The sequence below is a fragment of the Pteronotus mesoamericanus genome, unplaced genomic scaffold (genome assembly GCF_021234165.1).
Source record: "Pteronotus mesoamericanus isolate MK-2021 breed Mesoamerican mustached bat unplaced genomic scaffold, CSHL_Meso_final contig_73, whole genome shotgun sequence".
Taxonomy (NCBI): Eukaryota; Metazoa; Chordata; class Mammalia; order Chiroptera; family Mormoopidae; genus Pteronotus; species Pteronotus mesoamericanus.
Genome location: NW_026555245.1, coordinates 23997045 through 24017144, shown reverse-complemented (window position 1 = coordinate 24017144; position 20100 = coordinate 23997045). Strand labels below are relative to the sequence as shown.

General features: G+C 37.7%; 1 protein-coding gene across 16 annotated transcripts in view; it reads left to right on the top strand.

Moving 5' to 3' along the window:
- The window catches only part of PTPRD (protein tyrosine phosphatase receptor type D), a 512308-nt gene that overhangs the window by 428997 nt on the left and 63211 nt on the right, over positions 1-20100 (top strand). For all 16 annotated transcript variants that reach the window (XM_054583148.1, XM_054583147.1, XM_054583146.1 and 13 more), the window contains 2 exons: positions 1764-1887; positions 16408-16583. In XM_054583148.1, the coding sequence (XP_054439123.1) occupies positions 1764-1887; positions 16408-16583 (300 nt within the window). The remainder of the gene's footprint in view (positions 1-1763; positions 1888-16407; positions 16584-20100) is intronic.

Below are 20100 nucleotides of genomic sequence, written 5' to 3'. Positions count from 1 at the left end.
CAATCAGATGCCAGGTACTAAAGGACTGGAGTTAGGAAGTGGCAGTGGGATGGTGTATTCGGGGCTGATTTGAGAAATGTTTAAGGCAGGTCCTGGTCACAGAATGGAGCTGTTTTGTGTGAGAGTTCAAGGTTGACCTGAAGGCTTCCACACAGACATTTGAATTCTTCTGCTCCCTTTAGCTCATGAAATACTTGGAGAGTACATTCTGCAGAGGAAATGATGAGTTTCCTTGGAAAAACCAACTAGAAAGACCCCAAATTACACTATTCTTTAGACTCTAAGGCATGGGTAATTATTTTGCTGAATACTGTTTAATGATCGACTAGTTTATATATAGAGCAGCATAGGCTAAGAAAGGAAAAGGAGTTTAAACTCTTCATAAATTAGCGGCTGCAATCCATACTGCTGAGAATTTCAGTATGTTTAGAGGCTATTCATGACTGTTAATAGGCTTGACTTTTTACACTGGTGAGTTTTATTATCATGCTGAACTCTGTTCCTTTAACACAAAATGTATGCATCTTTATTATTATAACAGCCACTGGATATATTTTAACTTCCAGTCCTATGTGTGCACGTAAAAGAATTCCCAGCATCAAAATTACTGTTAAAAATTCTATTAACATAACTTTGTAAAAAAATTCACCTGTGCATAAACCTAATTTATCATTAGTTATTTCTGAATACTTGGTTTTGATCATTTAAAATCATGTTTATGTAATTACCGAACTCATGTTTCCATATACCATGAAATTATAAGTATTAAAAAAGTGTCAGTATCCTATGATAAAAGAAAAGGTGTTTTGATTTCCGTAACATTACAGAAAATTAAAAAGTCTCCCAGAGTTTTATAATCAAAGCCTGGATTCAGTCTCAAAATAATGATTTTACTTTAACTGTAAATATATATATATATATATAATTTTATATTTGCAATAGTTATTTTAGATTATTGGATAACTTTGGTCGAACTAAGGCATCAAGGAAAGATACTAAAAATCAAAACAAATAAGTTTAAAATGAAGAATAAAATGAAGCAAATATTGTAAGCATGATAATATATGAGGTTAAATAGAAAACATAATATAAATAAAAAAGCAATAAGATCCTATCTGCATTAGGTTATAAATTAATATTCTAAGATGATTATTACATTTAACTGACTTCCCTTCTTTACTCTTATTCGTAACTTTGACTTGTACAATTTTCCTTGTGATACTGGTCATGGTATAAATGGAGAAACAGACAATTTTAAGTTGCCACCAAGATGTAAACCTGCAGATGAAGAAAGAACAGGAAAATCTGTGCCCAGTGAAGCCAGTGAAAACCCAGTCAATTTAAAAATCGAGGTTAGGTCCAGATAGGAAAGAATAGGGGAGAGTAAACAAAATAAAATAATGTACACAGCACTGGAAGGAATATTGAACCAAGGTAACTTGTAAACTCCAGCAGCAGAGAAGCAAATGGAAAAGTAAAAAAAAGTAATAATAATAAAACCTGCCTTTTCAATATTAACAGAACATCTATATTGATTTTCTTTTTCATTTGAATCAATGTTGGTGACTATCACTGCTGTTTACTATGATTAATCATTTCATGTTATTCCAGTTATATTACTGTTCAGCTTCACAGCTAGCATCTTCTTGATGAAGTGCAGTTTCAGAGTTTTCTTTTGAAATCATGTCTGTTACTTGCGATAAATGCCAATAATCCACTGTTATTCAGTATTGATTTTGTTTGTGTGTTGTTTTTCTTTTAAGTCTATTGACCCTGGCCAGCAGTTCACATGGGAACATTCAAACTTGGAAGTAAACAAACCAAAGAATAGATATGCAAATGTAATCGCATATGATCATTCCAGAGTTCTCCTGTCAGCAATAGAAGGTAAGGAAATACTGACATTTATTCATACCCTTGTTTTCATGGGTCTTAGTATGTGCATGAAAATATAGTTTGAACTAGGTGCCAGCCCTCTACGAAAATAATTGTGAAAGATTTAGCCAATGTTCTTACTTTTTATTTCTTATAAAAGTATAGCATACAAGGCACGTAGAGCCCCGCACCATCATATAAGCATCCCTCATTACCTTATTGCCTGTACACTTGATGAAAGACTTGATAAAGTAGTTGATAAACTACTATATGGGAAGCAGTTTGAGTGTACCCATTTACAGATGGTTACTGATGATTATGAATAAAGAGGTGATTGTTAGAAGATACCCATTAGCTTTTATTTTTAAATGAGCAAGGGAGTTGTTTGTTTGTAAATAAGTCTGGATAGCTACTAGGAACAGTAAAAGTTCGGGGTTGGTGATGTGGTGATTAACACAAATTAAGCACATTGGAAACGTCCTGTGCACCCAATTTGTGGACTTCTCAGCAACCTCTCTCACAGTTACACAAAGGAGTTCATTCCAGAGGGAATGATTGCTCCTAAAAGATGAGCATTACTCCTCAAATAAGCTTCCCTTAAGGATTCATGAGGAGAGGATTTCCCATTCATCCCATTCCAATTCAAAGTCCCTCTCATATAGCGTTTCAAAAACATTTAGGAGCTCATGTTCAACACTCCGCACTTTGGCTGTGGTAGCACATTGGATCACTGTCCTCAGAAAATGGTTTACAGTGCCATAAATCCGTCCCTCTGTCATAGCAGCTAACCTGGCCCGCCAGCACTTACCACATACATGCTCACTGGCGCCCAGAAGAGTGCGGTGGCCCTTTCAGACTGAAAGGTTTACTGCTTATCTTCTGCCAGATTTTTAAATAGTACCAGCTTTAGATGCAGTCCTTTTGAGAACCTTACAGTTTTCATCTATAGTTATTCAATTATCTTTTCACTTTTCCTGCTTCCAAAATCTGTTGCCCATCACTTTATCTCACAATTCTGACCGAGTCCCACATGCGCTCTTAGTGCCCACAGTTAATTTGAAAATGAGACTGTTTAAAGGCTTTCCCGGTAAGCACCAAAGGCAACCATTACATTATTTCTAGTTTGGGGGAAACAAGAACTATCTTTCAGCATTAGAGCAAGCTCTTATCTGAAGCCCCTTTCCTCAGAATGGTGTTATGGGACACGGATATATTTCATAAAATTCTCACAATTTTATTTTTGATGTTGGAAAAATGTTGTAATACTCTTCTGAGGCAACTGATGATACTAGGTGCTCAAGAGTTAACCTTTTAACAATCTATCAGGTGTATCAGAGTTTCACCAGTACTAGCTCAAGCAGGGCAGTGTTAAACAGGCAATTGCTTCTTTCAAGTCCTGTTTAGAAGCTGTAATTGGGCTAATTAGCGTACAGTTTATATTTCATCTCTATAATTCTCATTTTTAAATATTTAAAAAAATAGCTTTTTTTGGCCTCAGATTTCTTAAATCTTTGCTACAGTAAATGAGAAACTAAACTGAATCACCAATAGATAAATCTTTTTTTCATTATTGAAGCAAGATAGATTATAGAAATAAAATAAATGCATGTAAATGGAGAATATATTTGCATGGTCCTGGCTGGAGAACTTGTCGGTCTGCCGCTGCTGTATCATAGCATTGTTTTTACTCCGAATTAGGGCATTGAGGACTCCCACTCCCCTGGACTTTTCCCACTTTGTTACTGTTTACCTTGACCTGTTATTTTCTACTGTATTTACAGTAAAATATGTCAAAAAATAGGAATATCCCTTTTCGTACCTTTATTATGACAGTTAGAAACTATGTAGATTTCATTACTATGCTATTTTTTTACAGTATAAAAACCAGAACACTTGAATCAAACTAAAGCATGCCTTTTTATAGCTCTGTGCCCACAAATATACCCTAAATCTAGAGCTGACCTAGAAATCAAAAGTCTTTCAATTTTAAGTGTTATGCAAAAGGCTAGAAGCATTTAATTGAAGTTTATGGGCTATATAGAGAGCTTTAATCTAGATTACAACAATGAACAGCACTTTATCTTAGACTAAGCCCTATCTAGCAGATATTTAAGGGGCCATGCAGTCATCCTATATGTTAAGCACAAGGAGAAAATGGTGGCAACTGGAACCACAGAACCACTAGCTGAGGCTTCTGCTATCAAGAGAGCTTTGATGGCACAAAGCCAGATTTTCAAGTGTATGAAAATGTTAAGTGACTTCATGCACAGTTTTCAAACTTAACACGCTTGTTTTGAGTTCCTGTGACAGTAACTTAAAAGACATTAGTTGAAGGTTTTATTTTGTGCCCCCGTGTTGTTCTCTCAGTGGTTCTGGCCACTCTCTTCATATTACTTTGCAGAATTATTTGACAGATGATAAAGAAAAAAGGGGAAGTTGCCACAGGGATTCGTATTGTCTTTGTCTTCATTTAATAGTACTAAATGTTTACACTACTTTCTTTGAGAGATGGCAGGGAGAAAAATTTAAAAATCAGGAGTTCTGTAAGGCACCAATGTGCTTACTGAACTCCTTGAAAATAGTGACACTTCAGGCCATGATCCCAAGTGATGCTCATTTTACTTATGCTGGGAAAATGCAGAATAAATTCAAAAGAGGCCTAATTTAAAAAATGCTTACAGTTGTTGAGTTATAGGGTAAGAAATATGGAAATGCAGTTGAATTTTTGACCAGCCCAGTTACCCTTGGGGTGCCTTCCATATTCAAGAAAATAGTAGTTCCTAAAGAGGAGAGGTGATAGGATTTATTTGAATAATTTAAGATAAATGTGTCAAATGAAGACTAAATGGAAACTAATACTTATATGTACATAAAATAACATACAACACTATGCCTAATCTTATAGAATCCGAAGTCATCCAGAAAGTATACTTTTATTAAAGTAGAAATGAGAAAGTGGAAGCTCAGATGGAAAACTCGTCCTGAGTCACAGTGTATAAACAATACAGCTTGAATTAGAATTGAACTCCTCTGATTTCTTGACATGGACTCTCACGGCCCATGTCACTGATTCTTCTTTCCAGCTGGTACAGGTTGTGACTGTGACAAGTAACTTAGCGTGGATCCAAATGTCCAGCCGTAACTTTTGGTCTAAAAATCCATTTTATCACTGGGCGTTAACCTATGGCTGGCACAAATATCACATTGTAGTATTTCGTTGGCTAGTTGATAGCATAACTAACCTGAGGCAATGACACAGTATGGGAATCAGCAGCGATTCAAATGCATCAGAGTCCTACCATTGCAGAAGGTGAAGTGCCCCTATCCCTAATTGATCCCAGCGGTGATCTCCTTACTTTAGATATCTTTTTATGGATCTTCAACTTCTTATAAACCAAGGAGTATCAATTAGTGGCACATTACTTATTGTAATGCCTTATTACAATAATTACTTATTGTAATTACTTATTGTAAGTAGCAAAAATCCAATCTAATTATTATAGCCTTAGATAAAAAGAGGTTTTTTATTTTCCTAATATACTCTTCATGGCTGATGGTCCTATATTTCTTTTAGTAGAATTATAATTAACATTTCAATCTAAAAGCCATATTGACATGGTAATTTTTAAATTGTTGGCCAGGTCTAAATATAAAGCAAAATATAAAATGCTACTTTTTAATTCAACACCAAAGACAAGAAGTTATAGACGTAATTATCTGGGTACCCACTGTGCGTCAAGCACCATGTTATAGCTTGTATATACAGTACTTAGAGTGTTCAGAGCAATCTCAAAACGCTAGTTACCATTCAGTCTTACAGATGAGGGAACTGGTCAACTAAAAATTCAAGTAACTTTTCTCTAATTAATAGCTAGTAAGTAGCAGAGCCACAGTTCTAATATGTGAATCAGTCGGGCCCGGGACTCCTGTTCTCTCCGATAGGCCACTCAGACCTATAGTTGCTTTTGAAGTGATAACAGTAGCGCCAATGCACGCAGCACATGCCATACGTAATTTGAAAATGGTGCCTTTTTGGTTGGAAAGACTGTCTAGGAAACTTTAAATATACATTTTGAAATACTTATGATAGAGATCTGAGTGTTAGAGGTCTTCAGTTGTGTGCTTCGACTCCAGTCAAAGTGAGTTTTTCCAAAGAATAAATGACATTTAAATAGCTTTCAGGTGGGTTTTTGTTTAATACTACTTTTTAGGGTATATTAGGAAGATGATTGAATAAGAAGGCAGAAAACTAAAAACTAAAATATAGTTTGAGTTGTGTCACCTTGGGCATGTCACTTAAAAAAATTAACATTGACCCTTCAGGGGAGCTGGATCCTTCTGAGAATCTGATGAATGTTTCAAACCCCACTTGAAAACAAAAGACACCCACACACTTTGTACACTAATTTCAGAGAGTTCATGGACACACAAGTCCTTTAAAGGTCCATCCTGCAATTTAGGATCCCCTGCCTTAGTGGCTTTTGTTCTATTTCCTCATAAAATGAGGATATGTAAGACTCTTTCTGCCATTCTTAAAATCCTGGAAGTTGGTTCCAAATCCAGAGATCAATACTTTATAATATGAATAGTAAAATAATTGTTAAATCTTGGACCTTAAGAGATTAGCTCTCTCAAGGTAAAACAAACAAATACTTAAGCCAGAGGGCTTACTCCAAATAGCATTATTGGCTGGTATGTGTCTCTGCTGCCAAGCCAGGCTGAAATGGTTTTTTTTTTGTCTATGAAAGAGTTAGAAATGACAGTGAAAACCACATCATGGCATATGCATTCCTTAGCACTAGTGCTTGTTAATCTGATAAAAGAAGCTTAGTATAATACGGGTTTATTTTATGTTTTTCTAATTTCGGGCTTTATATTTGAAGTTTGAGAACACATTTATTGACTTCATCTCTTTAATGAGAACATTCTTACAAGGGACCAGATGCTTCTCAGAACTTCTTTCCTGTGGAAGCATCCTAGGCTCTTCTTGCTTCTGAAGAGCTTGTTTGGAAAGGCTACTCTGCCTTGGGTCCCTCTTCTGTGCCATAGGGTTAATAATAGTGCTGATCTCCTAGAATTATTATGCTTTAATGAATTGCTGCATGTAAAGCATTTAGAGATGTGCATGGCACAAAGAAAATGCCTGATAAATATTGGGAACTATTAAAATTATCATTTCTGGTATTATGAATTTTATTGCTACTATCAATAGGTCTTTTTATCCTCAGATGGAATTTCTTTTGTATGTGATCTATGGAAAAATTAATACTGTCCAAATGAGAAAGCTGCATATATTTGGAGTATGCTGTGAAGTAAAAGAAAATATTGGTGCTTGATAAATGAAAACCAGACCTGTAATAGCATTACAAATTTCAACAGGGGGAAGAATGTGTTCCTTTAAGTGGAAATCCAAAATATATCATCTGCTGCTTGATTTGCATAATAGGAACAATTCCAAAAAGTGCAACTGTAAATAATATAAATGATGTTACAACAACTTGATTATTTGTGAGATGGGCAATTTAGCTCCTTTAAAATGAGAAAGTAGCTCACAGGGAATCACTGCCCCAAAGATAAATCTAATTTTCAAAAGTAAAGAGAAGAAACTACTTGTATTCTCCTGTATCGTTGCTTCGGCATTTGCCACCACGCTGGTGCTCTGTGTTTCAGCTGTGTCCCAGCCTCTGGTCTGCAGAGTATTCAGTGCCAAGTCACTAGCTATCCATTTAAAACAGCTGCCAGCACACAGTAACGGATTCTCCAGTTTCACGTGGTTCCCATGCGGTGAACCTTTTTTTTTACAGGCTATATCTGGTAACCTGATATCCTTTCAATAAGTAAAAACAAAACAAACCAACCCAGAAAAATCAGTTAGTTATATTTTAGTGAAACAAATGTCACATAAGAAACTCTAACATCGAAGAATTTAAATTATTGTCCCCTGTAAAAATTCCTTTACCAGCAGCCATGTGGAGGCTAGAAGGATCCCTTTGCCTCCTTCTAGCATCTCTTTCTCTCTTTCATCTACCTACCTACCTACCTATTTATCTTTCTTGTTAGCCTAGGCACTAGTGAATAGTTTGTGGGTACCTGGTATTTATTACATTTTGCTCTTCAAATTCTACTTAACAAACTGAAGTTGGTTAGAATATATGCCCCATCTGAAAAAAAAAAAAAAGAAACCTTTATTGAAAAGCCCTCATCCAATTATTGGTTGAGTCCATTTTCCTCATATTGTTCAAAATATCAGTCATTGATTTAGTACAGTTTCTTTAATGTTTTTAGTCTTTCCCTTTTCAAGTTAATTGTTTACAAGTATGACAAAGTTTAATCCTTTTTATTTCAGAGTGATTTTTTTAACTAAAGCATTTCCCTCCTTGAGGAGCAGTGCACAAATATTTTTAGCTTAATTTTTTTTCAGTAGAAAGCAAGATTGGACTTAGCTTTTGGAAACTTGGAACAATTTCACAAGGTGCTTGCAGCCGGTGTACAGCTAACTAACCGAGCTGTTTCAGTTGCCTCTCCGTGCTGCACGCAGCCCAGCACATGGCACGGGGGCTCTCACGGGGCTCCTGCCTCAGCCTCTACCTGTGCTGTTTCTTACCTGGAAAAAAGAAAAAGCTTCTTTTAAGAGATGGCTTGTTGTGTTTTGTGTTTTTTCCTTTACTCTTGTTTTCAGGAAGCTAATCAAAGAGTAAGTCAGAAAGCTCTGTGAGTTTTTTAAGCTCCATTTTCTTTTCTTTTTTTAATTTTATTTTAATTTATTTTTTCAAATACAGTTGTCTCTGCCTCCCCCCCACCACTTTCCCTTGCCCCCTCTCTCCTTCCCTCCCTCAGCTCTTCCCCTTTGGTTTTGTCCATGAGTCCTTGCTGTATGTTCCTTGACTTTCCCCTTCCCTTCCTTGTCCCCGCCCCCCGCCTCCTTCCCTCTAATCTCCATTTTCTTAAGTTCCATTATTGGGATGTTTTAAATTTTTATTGTACACCTATGCAGATTGCACTAATAAATCTACACTTGATCACTCTGAGGCTCTAGGGAAACTTACACATTCTGTGGTATGACTCTAGTGTTAGAATAAAGGCACAGGTTATATATTACTGGGAAGAATATAGACACAGGTTGTACACTAGTGGAAAGTTATAAAATAATTATTTTTGTCCTCTCCATTGATTTTTTTAAATATAGAAACTAGAAAGGGGCTTTGCAGATTTGAAATTACTTTTTGTCAGTAGGGTATTTAGGAATGAATAGGTTTATTTCATTTCTATTTATTATATTGATCCTAAGAACAGCTACTATCCACTGGTATTTTAGAAGTTGCAAATGTAGTGACTCATTTGATTCTCACAGAGGTTTTGGGCAAGGACATTGGGATAATGCTGCTCATATATTAGGACATAAATGAGGAGATTGAGGCTCTGGGAGTTTGCTACAGACAGAGTGCCCGTCGTCACACTCCTTGCTGGATTCCAACTACCTCATTGCTGCATGAAGCACTGTAATAATTGTATACTTATTAATATATGCTAAGTAAATCAAAACTCTGATGTGGCTGAAAGGGTTTGTGTCGCTGGCCGATGCTGTGCTTTATCTCATGGCAAAGTTCTCCCTAACTAGAAAAGAGGTGCAGATAAGTCCCCAACACTTGTAGCTAATCTCGGAATACATTCAAGGACCATTCAGCTGCCTCCATCCTTCCCTAGGGCCGCTGCCATAACCCAGCCCCCCTCAGCAGTACAGAGCTATAGGAAACCGTGGAGAGGACGCAGGTGGAGGCTGGGTTCACAAACTCTTTGGAAGCTGTCCATTCCTTCATTAATATTCACTGTGGTGATGAGCTACAGTGCCCACAGAGCAAAGCACGCTTCTATAAATGTTGCCCTGCGTGCCATAGAAACATTGAGGGTAGTTTGCCAAACTGAGGTTACATCCAGGGATATCATGCCAGATGATGTGTTGTGCCTTCATGAGATGCATTTGTTTCGTCTGGTACATGGCAAAGAAAACCCTTCATTCTGCTAGTTCTGATACAGCCATGGGTGGCTGCCATGGTGCTAGTGGAAGGGAAAGAAAACCTGTGTTCTTTGGAGTTAAATAAGTATACTTGCGATCATTTTTATTAGATTTCATTTTTCTATTTTCTCTCCTCTAATTTGCTACTGTCAGCAAAGTAAACATTTTTTCCTGCATTGTGAAGGCAAAAATTTCAATCTGTGTTTTAACCAACAATTGGTTATTATTAGGTAGGGTTTTATGTATTTTTGCTTTGTGTATTGAAGTAGGAAAGGGGACATTATTTTCTAAATAAAAGGTAGCTTTTAATAATTTTTTTTTAATTTAATGGAACCAGTGAAAAAAGTATCATGGAGCTTCTGGGGGAAAAGAAAACTTGGCTTTTGTGCTCCATTGGAACTTGAATACTTCCATCTTACAACAAGGAATAAAGTAGTTTACCGAAAACAATTTCTTTTTGACCAAACTTTACAAAGGATTTGTAGAAGTGAAGGACAATAAAAGCCTTTGAGTTTTGATGCTGTACTGAGTTGGAGTAAAGTCAACCACTCTGCTGAAGGTTTATCTCCAGCTCTGTTGAGCAGGTCCTTAAATAGTGTTTTTTCATGATAATGTTGATGAGATACCATAGGAATTTAAGTCTCATCTACATCAATTAGCCTGAGATAAAATTGGTTCTGGTACACATCATTTCACTTAAAGTTGCAGAACCTAAGGAGAACGACAAGTGAGGACTTACGGTTCTATAGCAGTTTGTCCCCTGGAGCCATGGATGAGATTCTGCCTGCCCTGGAAGGCTGTCTCTTATTCTCGCCTCCACAACCCAAAAGAGAGCTTCTTTCTCTGATCAGACTACCTTCTAGCCTACCCCCAACTGCCTCCTCTTGTTTTTTAATTTGTGTGGTTTTTACCCCACCAGATTCTAATGAAAAGTAAAGGAGCAGTCACACAAACACACACACACACAATTCTGAACTCATCAGAGGCAGAAGCAGTAGAAATCACCTTGAAAGAGAATCAGACCGTGTTCCTACCTAAGCTGAGAGACACAAAGCCTCTTTCTATCTTAAAATAACTTCACAGAGATTTCCAGATCCAAGATGGTTAAGAATACCACAGGGAGGCATCTTATTTTAGAGCTCAAAAGGATGTGAGGGAATCCATTTGCCCAATATGGCTTGTTTAGCAGATAAGCAATCAAAGTCCTGGACAAGTTGAACAAGTGCCCAAATGGTAAAGTGCAAACTGCCAACAGCCCTAGACAGGAGTCCCTTTCCCTGGTCAAGTTCTCTAAATTTTTAGGAAGTGCCACTGTTGTCCCAAGACTTCAAGAGGCACATGTGCTTTTTCCTACTGTGTGGAGTAATACAAAAGTATGTACATTCTCCTTTTGAATACTTAATTTCACATAGATAAAATAATTCATGTATTATTTTCAGTCCTGCTTTTCCAGTTAACATCAGGGCATAAGACCTTATTATAAAACTTTTATAATTTTAAATTCTCTTCAACAAAAGAAATATTTCTCAAAAAAATTAACTGCTGCTCTCAAAAATCAAATGCAAAACAAATTGTGTGTGTTTTTTTGTTTTTGTTTTTGTTTTGTTTTGTTTTTTTTATTGACCCATTTGGTTCAATTAGTCCTCTTCAAATAAATACAAAAAAACCTGATTTTGCCCTGACTGGTGTGGCTCAGTGGGTTGAGTGCCAGCCTGCAAACTGAAAGGTCACCAGTTAGATTACCGGTCAGGGCACATGCCTGGTTTGCAGGCCAGGTCCCCAGTGGCGGGGGCGCACAAAAGGCGACCAAATGATGTTTCTCTCCCCCTCTCTCTCTCTCTCACTTCCCCTTTCTCTAAAAATAAGTAAATAAAATGTTTTTTAAAAAAACTTAACCCAGTCAGGATCAAACAACTCATATAATATATTCTTCAGCATTGCAACATGTTTTCAAGGTTTTAAAGCATTTTTCAGTAGTTATTCATCACAAATATTCTTTTGAATGTAGTAGCTTCATCTTTCCAAGGATACCTCCCCTTCTGTGAGTATTCAAACCCATGTAGACACAACGTCAGGAAGTGCTGTCCTACCCATCCCATGGTTGGATGAAGAAAAAGGGTGTTGTCCTTACGTTTTGACCTCTTGATAACATTTTCAAAGTTTGGCAGGCAATTAAAAAAAAACAGTGGATCCCAAAGTACATGCCCAGGCTTATTTTTGCACTAAAAGCTGTAACCAGCAATTCTCAGCAAATAAAAGGAGGGCCTCTAACTGGCCTAATTCTGTTTGAATAGCTGTTTGCTATGGCTTGTTTGCACAGAGAACGGAGAAGCCCAGCTCTACCAATCATCCACCTCATAACAACCTTTATAAGTCTTAAAGACTTGAGTTTTACAGCCCAAAGTTTAGTTTGCCCAAAACACAAATACCAGTATTAAGCATGTAAGTAATATTTTCAAGCACAACAAGAGAATAGTCCATTAACATGAAATAAACTTAATATGAATTTAATATCTAGCCTCAGTCTTCTCACTTACAAGATTAGAATGATAAACATTATTGGTGTTGGAGCTGCTGACATGACTATTAATTGGAGAGTACATAAAATAATATGTGGAAATTTATTAAATTTATTTTTATAAATACAACAAAGCCATGGATTTCTAGGAAAGATCAACTTTTTAGACCTAAGTTGTTCTTCTTGAACAGTAACATTAAAACCGACTGCAAGAGGCAGTTCCTACTACAGTCCTAGGATTTTTGCCTATGACAAGCTAAAGACAGACATTTTTGTAATGCTCTTCTGTTTTATAATTCCTCCCTACCATCACCCCCTAAATGGACAAGCACCATTATTATAGTATTGAACAGAGGTCTACTTGACTCCAAGAAATAAAAGTAATCTGTTAATGTATGGTAATTGTATATTCTTTCAGTGCTGCATTTTAAGTTAGGCTTCCATCTATCGTAGCCCTGGAGGAATTCAATTAATTCTCACACACTCTCTTGGATTAGTAGAGCACTTTGATAGTGTTGCATTAGCAGATGCAAATCATTGTCTGGATAAGGCAGGGAACTGAAAATTAAATAAGCAAATATGCATTGTTTGGAGAAGGTCACCCCCCAAAAGTGAAAAAACTTTGTAGATCCAGCCTCCTAGCAAAAATATCACAATGAATAGCTACTGAATAAGCATTTCATGGCACCAGACACTTGGAAAACCAGCATGTTATGTTTCCTTCCCACCCTTTCTCCATTCCCAGGGTTGGTTCACAACTTTTTCAAGCTATGTTGCATTAAAAACTAAGGTCTAGCCCTGGCTGGTGCGGCTCAGTGGATTGAGCACCAGCCCATGAACCAAAGGGTCGCCAGTGCAGGGCACATACCTGGGTTGCAGGACAGGTCCCTGATAGGGAGCGCATGAGATGCAACCACACACTGATGTTTTTCTCCCACTCTTTCTCCCTCCCTACCCTCTCTAAAAATGAATAAATAAAATCTTTACAAAAAAGAAAACTAAGGTCTCATTGACTTGAAACACACTGCTTTTCAACTTTAGCTTCCAGTCTAGGGCCAATATTTTTAGAGTGGCAAGCTGCCACCCTTTCTAATATTTTTTTTCCTCATTCACCTTTCTACACAGCTTGTTATATTGGGTTCTATGCATATAGGATGCATGAGATCTTAGAGCTTCTCGAGAACATAGACCTCCCTCACATCTCCATTTTGCAAATGACAAGTGAGAGAGAACTTAACTGAAATGTCTTTTTGCCAGACTCTGTTAAAGGATTTGCCAGAGGAGGCTTTCAGTCCAGGTACAATCTCCTTAGAGAAAACTGTCAACATAGAAGAGGAGCCTCAGCGGTATTTTCAGGATGTAAATATTAGCCTAATAATTAGCTCTACCAAGTGTTGAATTTTTGTTTTTAATTCTTGTCAAAATATCAAGTCCCAAATTCTTAAAGCATTTGGTGATATAGTTGATCCTAGGTGCCTAGTAGTTTTCAGGAAGAATTTTTATATATTTTTATTCCTGGAAAGTGCAGTCATTATTCAGTAGCAACCTATTTCCTTAAAAAAAAAATCATAATTTATTATTTAAACTTGAGCAGTGTGTCTAAAAACAGTCCATTACATAGTAACTGAATGTTGGATGGGCTTGATTCCCTTGTTCTAGATGTGAGTCTCATGTCTATCGCCTCGGACACATTGTTCAAACATTTGTTACTGTTGATAAAAGGGAAGTGGCACAGTTGATGTGTTTTTTGATTCATTAACCCAGATTTCTCCATTTTGAATTTTGGAAAAACTTTTGTGTATGTTGGTAGCTGAGTGAGGCCCATAGCCAAAAGCCTTTTTAATAGTTCTTAAATGCTGCTAACTGCTAAATTAAAACTTGAAGAGTGGGCTTTTCCTGTGCTATAGAAGAGATTTATCATGGGCTCAGAAACCAATCCCATGGACATGTAGATTCATTGCTTCCCAGTGGCTGTAACCTGAGGACTTCATCTAAACTACAATAATTTGATGTCAGGGAGGAATAGGATCTTTATCAACAAAGTGCTGCCAGAACCCCAACTGTTTTTAGAGTAGCTGTAATAGATGAATAATGTTACAACCAACTGAGCAAAAGCCTTTTTGCTCAAAAGGATTTTCACTCATGTTGGTGGTATTCCATATCCATGTGTTCATCTCGAAGCACAGTAGTTTCCATCTGACTTTCATTACTTTTCTTGAGAGGATCAGTTTTACAACTGGAATCAGAAAAGCAGTCAAAGTAATTGAAAGTGGCAATCAGTGAAATATAACAATTTTAGCTTGGGAACATATGTTTCATTCTAAGGAAAATATTTTTTTCCATGAATCCAGGACCCACGTTTTCCCAGGGCAACAGAAGGAGCCCAAAGGAGCCATGCCCTAACGCTGCCTCCCACGCCATGGCACTGTTCCTCCAGAGACTGGCAGCGCGTTACCTCCCAAAGAGATCTGTTCCCTTTTTGATTCCGTCAGTTTGAAAATGCTTTATTATATTGGAGATAAAATCTCTATCTCTGTAGTCACATCCTTTAGAATTGAAAAACTTGGGTCTCAACAGAGTAAACCTGAACCTCTCTTCAGATACACATGGGTAGTTTTACCTTTTTGGTGCCAAGTTGTACTATATACCCGTGTTCCTTTCTTACATGGAATAGCTTTCACTTGCTTAATCATTCTGGCTACTCTCCCTGGAAGAAGCTCAGACTTGCCTATATTTCTCTTAAAGGCTTTCAATCAGAATATCTGCATTAAATTATAGTTCTTCCACTTACTAAATTTTGGAACTGGGGGAAATTATTTACTCTTCTGTCACTAAGAATAGCAAAGGTGAATGAAAGAGACATGGTCTAGAGGTCGAAACAGTCAATAAACAAGTTAACAAACATAGTTACAGTCTGTACTATGTAATGTACGGAACTGCCAAGGGAAACCTGAGGTCCCAGGGTTCTGAAGGGCAGGCCTTCTGAGATGGGGGTGAATGTTTTACAATGGAAAGGAGACAGAGTCATCCAGGATGTGAGATGGCACGAAGGTAGAAGAGCATTGTTTTCCAATAACTAAAGCAGAATCTAGAGTTTAGACATTTAGAAGGTGAGTGGAACGAGATGAGTCTGGAGAAGGGCTGAGCTTTGTAGCCATTGTTGAGAGTTTGGGTTTTATTTGAAGTGTAAGGGGAAGCCATTGTTCAGTCTGAAGAAGAGATGTTACAGTGTCTGAAATAATGATTTTTTAAAAGTGCTCTCCTGCTAGATGGAGAACAGTGCTAATGATAAGAGTAGAAGCAGGACAACCAATGAGGAAACAGCTGTCATAAGAGAGGTTCTTGTGATACAACAATTCCTGAGGTTTAAACAAGAAGCAATACTTCCCAGAAGTTAAGTCAAAGTCATAGCAGACCGACTGCCTATGATTTTACCGGACTCCACCAACTGGAGCAAGTTTTTCAGTCTCTGTGCATCTCAGTTTTCCCTTTTGTGAAAGGAAGATCGTCATAGGACTTACTTCATACAGTTCTTGTAAGGATTAAATGAGTCACATGTTGGCAAAATCTGCAAAGACTTTTTCACTACCATGACATGCTATATCACATTTTTCAGACTCGGGCATTATTTTACTTAGTTTTTGTCTGGGAATGGGGAAGAGAATGAGTGAGGACGATGACCCGATGATTGTTTATTCTCTTTTGCAAGCCACATTTTGTTGATGCAGTGGAGAAGGACAATGTGAGAGAAGGCATTCTATGGACAGTTACTCTTTTTTTGGTAGTCCACCTTGTCATTTTGTAAATGACCTCAAACTTTGCATTTCTTTACATATATGTTACCTGTTTTGAATCTTGCTTAAAACCCAAATCCTGTAAAATCACTGTAACTCCTCTAGTGTAGTGTGGAACAGTAATGTCATAATGCCATTAGGCTGTGTCCTGGGACACCTCTTCTTGTGATATGTTCACCTAGTTGAGCAATACTTCTGTTTTACAGGCATCCCAGGAAGTGACTATGTGAATGCCAACTACATAGATGGTTATAGGAAACAAAATGCCTATATTGCAACACAGGGATCTCTCCCAGAAACATTTGGAGACTTTTGGAGAATGATTTGGGAACAACGGAGTGCCACGGTTGTCATGATGACAAAACTAGAAGAACGATCCAGGGTAAGAATAAGCATCTCTTCCCTCTTAAAGTATTCCCTCAGATAGTCCCCATGGTGCATATTTTATTCTGTTCAGAATCTAACCTTAAGGTTTGACCTTCTAACGGACATTAATTATGAATGGGCATCAACAACTCCGATTAAACCATTCTTCAACACTGCTGAGTCTTTCAAAAGTGAGATTCTCTCATGATACCATGTATGTGATCACTAAAGCAAACAAAAAAGTAATACTCAAAGAAGAAACACCCTTTTCAAAAATATTGAATAATAACACACAGACTTTTGGGGAGAATTTCACCAATATCTGCTTCCCAGTATTTTCCACCTTTTCTTTCTCACAGTCTGCAGTGTGAGATTTAAAATTCTGTGACACAGGCTCTTTTTGAAATTATTCAAATTAGCACAAATTAAGTCGGTGCAGCCAGAAAAATCATGTGGTTTAATACACGGCTGAGAAAACACATAAATGTGTAGAGGGTATTTTGCTAGTTTAGCCTTCTCCTAAATGAATAGATTTTAATAATGGAGTCATTGCTTATTAGAGTCTAAGAAAGGAGTTTTATTCATCATATGGGTCTAATGTTACGGTGCATGGCACGTAAGTTAAATGCTGCTGATTTGCAAAACTAAAACGTAGTGGGTAAGCCATAATCCCAAGAAAATGTGCAGATATTGTAACCAGTTAATGAAAAACAATCTTTAACCTTGAGAATTTAATGAAGGAGTTTCTGAAAAATCACTAAAGATGACACACACTCTAACAGAAGAGTGGGATATTCAGGGCGGAGTTTAAAACCACGGCGAGTCGACTTGCATCGTGGTCACAATAGCTCAAACAGGATATTTAGAAGGAAGCCAAAGCCCAAGTCCCCATCTGCTGAGTGACAGTTGAGGTTTTTCTAAGCTCAATTCATGGCAGTTTTTCTTAGTCCAGGTGTGTATTTGAGGGAAGAGTCAAAAGCTGCCAAGAGGATTTATAAGGGAAAAGCTCACACTTAGGAAAATACGAAGAGTCCCAGCTGTTAACTTACAGATAAGAAGTTGAGAATGAAAAAGATGTGGTTCACAACTGATTTTGCAAACCTAAAAAAGCAATCAGATCTTTTTAAAACCCGTGAATTCTATGGACACATTGAAATATTGTCTGAAATGAAATTTAGATAAAAGCTGTTATGACTATGAGGACAATATCTTTACATACTTGTTATTGATTTGCACTTAGGGTAATCCCTATATAACAAGCCAGTTCTTTAAAAACAACCCCCAACCCAATGATTCTTGAATATACCTGTTAATAATTATAAAAATGTCTAATATGTATTAGGTGTATTGATACTTTACAACAACCCTGTGAGATAAATACTACTATGATCTCTACTTTACATATGAGTAAACCAAAGGTAGAACATTCCAGAAAGTCACCCAAGGTCATTCAGCTACCAGTGCAGAGTTAGGAATTGCAGACAGACAGTCTGAATCCAGAACACATGTGCTTAACCATCAGTCCATACTTCCATGAAGCTGAGACAGCTGAAGTGTTATATTTTGGCATGCATGTAAATCCAACCAACCCGGATCACTCTGCCTGGAGATACTGGCTGGTAACAAGCAGTCATTTGCAGAAGCTGTTTTCAGTAAAACACACATTTTATCTTGACACTGCAGGCCTTCATTAAACCATGCACAGAAACTTGTTTTGAAATAACCAAATGAAATTCTGCCCCCTTTCTCCCTAATTGCTTCTAATAATAAAGTTAGTTCTAACTGGCCCCACTGCCACCGCAACATCTGATGGTAATGAGCAGCTCTTGGCGGAAGGCACTGTGGCTTAAATACCTGCAGTTTATCTTTACGTTGCAGGCTACCTTTTTTTTTCCCCGCCTCAGACAGAGAACTTATTTGGAAGTTGCTAAAGGAACCTCTGTTCCCTCCCTTCATTAATTACTCTTTGCTCTTGCAAGTTAGCTTTCTCTTTGTTAAATGGCCTAAAGGAGGCCAATTAAAATGCTGTCTGGTGATTTTTATTCTGCGGTGATTCAGCCAGTGCGCGAACTGGTGGTGACCTGCATAAGCCAATACTGAGGAGTCTCAGCCACTATCAATCTGACCATATAAATGAGCCCTGACCCCCAAGGCCCAAAGCCCTTTATTCCCCAGTCTGGAACACTTGAGAATAAATGACCAAATGCAGCAGAGAGATCTAACGGAGCACTGGTGCCTCAAATGATCTCACCTATTCTTCTATCTTCCTCCTTCACATCCACCCACCTCGCCTTTTTTTTCCCCTATGTGATGGCTCCTTAACCTAAAGTCTTGGGGAGAAACGGCAAGGCATTCCTGGATTCTCAAACAAGACTTTGGATTGAGTTTTGCTACAAAAACAGTGTTATAAATAGTGGTTACTTGTTACTGAAACATATAGCTCTGTACTTTAGGAACTTTGTGGGTTATGTGGGCTGACCTGGAGACTCAATGAATTCTCAATTCCCAGCAGCCACCTTCAAAGCAGACATTTGAACTAGCTTTGGCTTTAGTTAGGAATTGCCTGTAGTCTCCCTCATAAATGGAGGTGGTCCACGTAGTTCAAATGAATCAGTTCTCTAAGGGCTGAAACCTAAAAGTTCATTATTTTGATTAAGGCTCAGGTTCTTGAAATAATATTCATCTCCTTGGTATAGGGGGGAAAAGTGTATGTGTGTATGTATGTGTGTGTGTGTGTGTGTGTGTGTATAAACACTTCAAGTATTAGATGTATATAGGAGTACCTGTTGACTGAAGAATTGGTTGGGGAAGAGAGAAGAAAAGAAGAGGGAAGAAAGGGTACCAGGATATCACACAAGACTCTGGGGACATCGTCATTGGAGAGAAGCTACATGTCATAATTCCATGTAGGGGTGTCTCACAGTCAAATGCCTAGGTTTAGATTCTTACTCTAAAGCTCACTTGCTATGTTAGAATGAGCAAGTCACTGGATCCCTCAAAATCTCATTTCCCCTTTTTGCTTACATGGAAAGGTTATTGTGGATATTGAATGAGATAAGGAATGTGACAAGGTGGCTCAATGAATCTTAACTACTGTTGTTTGGCTTGAGAGAGAGAAGTTAGAGGCTTTACCATTACAACTTTACTTCCCCTAAAGCTGTCTTCCAAATAATTCAATTTTTTGTTTCCAAATGAAATGAGTTTGCTTCTCTGAGGTTACAGGGAATCCTGGCCAAATTCGTAGTCACTGCACATGGCAAATCCTGCCCACTGTCCCAGTGTAGCACATCCATGCATTATGGTCTAGAGGAGAGTGTAGCTGAGAACTGTTGCGGGGAGGTAGCACTTGCCTTCCCCCAGGGCAGAATCTCTGGAACGGAGAGACTGATGCAGAAACTCATTTATCAGTCTGTAAACAGACCTTGGCCATTCTGGCTGCTACTTCTACTGCAGCCATATCTTGAAGGAATACAATATGAAAATAGTGAGTGATATCGACATGAGTTACATGTGGTAATAATTGTCAGTAAAGT